Genomic DNA, 5,000 nt, shown 5'->3' on the forward strand with positions numbered 1-5,000 from the left:
GACATGAATGTGAGTAAATGATGACAGAATTTATGTTTTTTGGGGGGTGAACTGTCCCTTTAAAGGTGAACTATGTAGGATTTTTGCAGTAAAACATCCAGAAACCACTAGGCAAGTGTTATATATTTTGTTCAGTTGAGTACTTAGAATATCCCAAATGTTTTCAACTATTTGTAAATCGTGAGAAAATTGCTATTTTAACCGAGGAACCGGGACGTGTGGGCTATGCGTGTGAGGGAGTCGCCTGTCGATTGCGTCATATCTGCGTCACCCTCGGTCTCCGGTTTTATTCAGTGAAACACTTTACTCTCACTGCAGTGTGAACAAGTGTCATAGCAGCCGCCGAGCGAACGTCATAACTTCCTTTTCAACACACTCAGATATATCTAATACGATAAACAAAGTTGGGTTACCTCAGACTCATGACTGGAGAAGAGGAAGTGCCGCCGGCAGCCGTGTCATAATAAAAGTCCCGCCAGCGACTATGCCATAATAACAGTCCCGCTCTTCAATCGCTCCTGAGGCCTTGCTCAGCTCCACAACACTCGCTCCTGCTCTGCTTCACTACAGTAATGTTAATAATCGCATCCATGAACATGATTTCTGCCCGAGTCCTATCCTGACTGTTTCCCACCGGCTGTGAGGTGAAGACCACATGTCCCGAGATTCTGCGCTCAAACGTGGCGTCATCAAACTACGCCTTTGTTTTGAACAGGCGACCTCTAGTGGACGGAAAAGTTACATAGTGTAGCTTTAAGTGACTTAATAACATTCATGGTTTTTAGAAAGGAGTTTCTGCATTGATGAATGAAGAATTTGCTATTTAGAATTATAAAGTTGGTCAATACTTTTGTCTTTATTAGGGATGCACCGAAATGAAAATTCCTGGCCGAAACCGAAAACCGAAACACCGAGAGAAATTATGCCAATTATTAGTACCATTGCATTTATGGCTATGACTGTGTACTAACTTTACTAAAATCAAGGCATTGCAATTGCATAGATATTAAAGTATATTAAAGTTTCAAAGAATAAATCAATTACAAATTATGCCAATATTTATTTAGCACATTGCAACAATGCACAGTAGAGCTGCAACTAACGATTATTTTTTCTGTCGACTAATCTAACGGTTATTTTTTCGATTAGTCGACTAATCTAACAATTATTTTCCCCAGATTAATCTTATTATTATTTTTTACTGATTATTGTATTTCAAAGAGGGTAGTGAATTTGTATATTATTTTAACATGAAATCAATGAATGATGACAATATTAATTGTATTTCAGGAAGGGTAGTGTACATAGTATGCCATTTTATAATGAAATATATGAACACAAGAAGCTTTTTAAACATAATATAAAATGATACTATTCATCATAAAATGTATATAGAGTAGGCCTAATTAGGAAAAGTTGTTTACTATAGTAGTTGAGTATGATTTACTTATTGATTTGTGTCAATAGTAAACGAAAATGCACTTTTATTTATCTGCAAAAGAAAAGAATATAATGAATATAACGGCTAATATAGGTCATATATTTAGTGAAAGAGTGGATTTCTCTAGTGAACTAACAGATGTGGACACTGAATGACTGCCTGAGGTAAATGTGATGCTACATGACTGTTTAGTTTACAGCAGTTATATTGAGTCTGGGAAACTACGTCATTGCGCATTGCATTATGGGTAGTCGCCGCCATGTTTTAGGACACGCTCAGGAGCGTACAATGATCACAAATGCGAATCACCAGAGGAAAAAACGACTGTATTTACTTTAATACTTTTTAAGAACTCTTGCTTGCACTCACTTATAATAAATGGACTAATATTTGAATCTCTTACGTTCATGAGCGCTCAGTCGTGCGGCCAGGACATTGCACATATTCATCACGTTTCATACAATCAGAAATCAGATTGCCGGCTTCTATCGCACCACACATTGATTTGTCTTTTGCAGTTTATTTTTTAATAGCCTAACTAAAAAGTCTGTATCTGATATATAAAATAGTAAATATACTTATAGCTTGATCTCAGCCAGTGGATCATTTATTCGATCAACATAGCCTATATCATATCGCCCTAATTCCTAAACGTGCATTAAAGGATAACAGATTATGGCTCGTAATGCAGCTTTGAAATGATTTGTATTTGAAAGCGCTTTAGCCTACAGTACTAAAAAGTTTTACTGGACTTAAATGGAACAAGTACAAGATTTCCTTCGACTGAGAGAAGCTGAACAATGAAGCATTTCCAGACGCGTTTCATGCATTATTTATGGTGTGAGCACATTCAAGCGGTTCAGAAAATATTCATCTGTAATATATCTGTTATAAATAATAAATACAAATTATAAAGACACATTTTGGCTAAGTTGTTTTATTTCCGAGTGTTATGCTGCCTTCACGTGCTCTCGGAATTATCGTGAATAGGAGTTTCCTTGGTAAAAATTGCACATTAACGCGCTCCACTTTGGAAATATGAATGGGATGAGCTCGTAATCACGACTTCAGAAGTGGGAATTGTCAAATTTCCGATAGCATGTGAAGATAGCATTACTTTTATTTACTCTTTTTATTTCCAAGCTGGTAAACTGAAATATTGCGCGTGATTTGAGATATGTTTTCCACGCAGGTTGTAAAAGAGCGGCTATGGCAGTTCATAACACAGCAAGCGGTGGCCATTCAAATGTGTTTTTAACTGTATAATACAAGTTTTAAAGTCTACGTCCACTACTACTCATTCTCTAATGTAGTGCAGAGTCCTAAAGACCACGAATGCATTGCGTTGCTGACGTCACGTTCCCATTCTCTATAGAGGGTCTTTCCGCCGTTGAGACACTGATTGAGCGATTACACCAAATATGATACGTGACAGTAAGTTGTAATGTATCCTCAACACACCTTAGATGTTCATTCATGTTTATTTTTAAGGAATATATGATCGATCGCGCTCACAGATGATCGCGTTCACGCGCGCGCGCCGCCGCCAGATTGAAGTGTGTTCCGCGCTTAAAGTCCCAGTGAACCGGAAGTTGCAACTGATTTTATTTCAGTGCTGTGACGTATTTCCAAGTGAAACGGTATTTTAAATAGAGGGCAGGGTTTGACTTCAGCGCTCCTCCTCTCCATCTCGCGCTCATAGCAGACTAACGGATGGAGGGCAGCGGTGAAGGAGATTCAAACCCAAGCCGTCGCATAGTCGTCATCGGAAAGGGAACGCCATTCAAGACCGGAAGTTACTTTTCAGATTTTGATTAAAGATTACCACGGCAAACAATTTTTTTATGTGTATTAACTTGCACGGATTAATTGTTCACCCTAAGACCTGTAATGTGGGCTGACAAAGTAAATAAGATCGATTTTGATTTCATGAGGACTTTAAAACATGGCCACTGTTAAAGATTGCGTTGGGTTTGACAGTGAAGTCTGGTCCTCTTCTCATGGAGAACATGAGCTCTGGCTGTCAGTGATTGGCCATGGAGCAGACGTGTGTGTTTCTCAGATATACTGACGTCCACACCGCAGACATGCTGCTTCAGACAAGCACGTGCAGGTCGCGCTTTCTGTTTGCGTCATCACAACATTTCGGCCGTGTTGTTTCGGTGATAAAAGTCTTTCAACCCGAAAATGCGCTTTTGGGCCATTTTCGGCCGAAAATTTTCGGTGGCCGAATATTCAGTGCATTCCTAGTCTTTATGCTCATAATCACAGATGATTTTATTCACATTCAATGTTATCGTTTTTGCACAATTAAAAATCAAAAATCTTTCCAAAAATATCTACAATTTGACAATCAAAAAACAGACTCCTCAATATTATTACAAAAGGAGCGTTCCTTTACAATTTACATACATTTAGAGTAAATTAGTTTGTAATTTCTTTAAAGGCACAGTGTGTAATTTTTTTGTCTCTTCAGCTCAGAGGCGTGTCTTGACTCTTGAGGGGGCGGAGCTTTAATTCTGCCGCGAGCAATCCTAATATCTTACACACTGTGCCTTTAACAGTGTTTCTGCACTTGTGGCTGATTATGGTGTGATCATGTGATCTGTGTGTGTGTAAATCCCCTGTGAGAGTGTAAGGTCACGCCAGCGGTTGTGTATGTGTGTGTGTGTGTGTGTGTGTGTGTGTGTGACCCCAGGGCATCGGCTGACCTGCGGGTGTCGGTCATCTCTCTGCTGCGGAGCGGAGCGGCTGCTGATGGAGACCTGCAGACCCAAACACAGGCGCTGGCCAATCAGGTGAAGGCACTGACATGTGGACAGCTCTCGAGTGTGTGTTGTTTTCTGTGATGTGTGTGTGTGAGTTCTGGAGGATCTTGTGCTGTTGTAGATCCGACCGGACGCTGTGGTGGAGGAGGCGGTCGCTGGCCGAGGAGTGATTCACTTCAGACTGAACAAACTGACCCTGGCGCAGGTGAACGCCACATCACTGCTCTCTAACACACACACACACACACACACACACACACACACACACACACACACACACACACACACACACACACACACACACACACACACACACACACACACACACACACACACGCACACACACACACGCGCACACGCATACGCACACACACACACTCACTCCACTGCATTAGTGATGGGACTTTACACTCAGATGTGTGTCACAGAAGCTCTTAGGTCAGCTGCTCTCAGAGCCGGACGGGTTTGGCGTGAACAGTGAACTCCTGCGGCATCTTCAGGGCGGACGGACACTCGTGGAGTTCAGGTGAGACACACATCACACACACACACACACACACACATCACACACACACACACACACACACACACACACACATCACACACACACCACACACACACACACACACACACACACACACACCATTACACAAACACACACACCATCACACACACCATCACACACACCATTACACAACCACACACACACACACTCACCATCACACACACCATCACACACACACACCATCACACACACCATTACACACACCATTACACAACCACACACACAC

General features: G+C 41.3%; 1 protein-coding gene across 2 annotated transcripts in view; it reads left to right on the plus strand.

Moving 5' to 3' along the window:
• Positions 1-5,000, plus strand: part of rars2 (arginyl-tRNA synthetase 2, mitochondrial) — a 19,270-nt gene that overhangs the window by 718 nt on the left and 13,552 nt on the right. For both annotated transcript variants that reach the window (XM_079831341.1, XM_079831342.1), the window contains exons 3-5: positions 4,140-4,239; positions 4,331-4,414; positions 4,638-4,735. In XM_079831341.1, coding sequence (XP_079687467.1) covers positions 4,140-4,239; positions 4,331-4,414; positions 4,638-4,735 — 282 coding nt within the window. The remainder of the gene's footprint in view (positions 1-4,139; positions 4,240-4,330; positions 4,415-4,637; positions 4,736-5,000) is intronic.

The sequence above is a fragment of the Gobio gobio genome, assembly GCF_949357685.1.
Source record: "Gobio gobio genome assembly, chromosome: 12".
In the NCBI taxonomy this organism is placed as follows: domain Eukaryota; kingdom Metazoa; phylum Chordata; class Actinopteri; order Cypriniformes; family Gobionidae; genus Gobio; species Gobio gobio.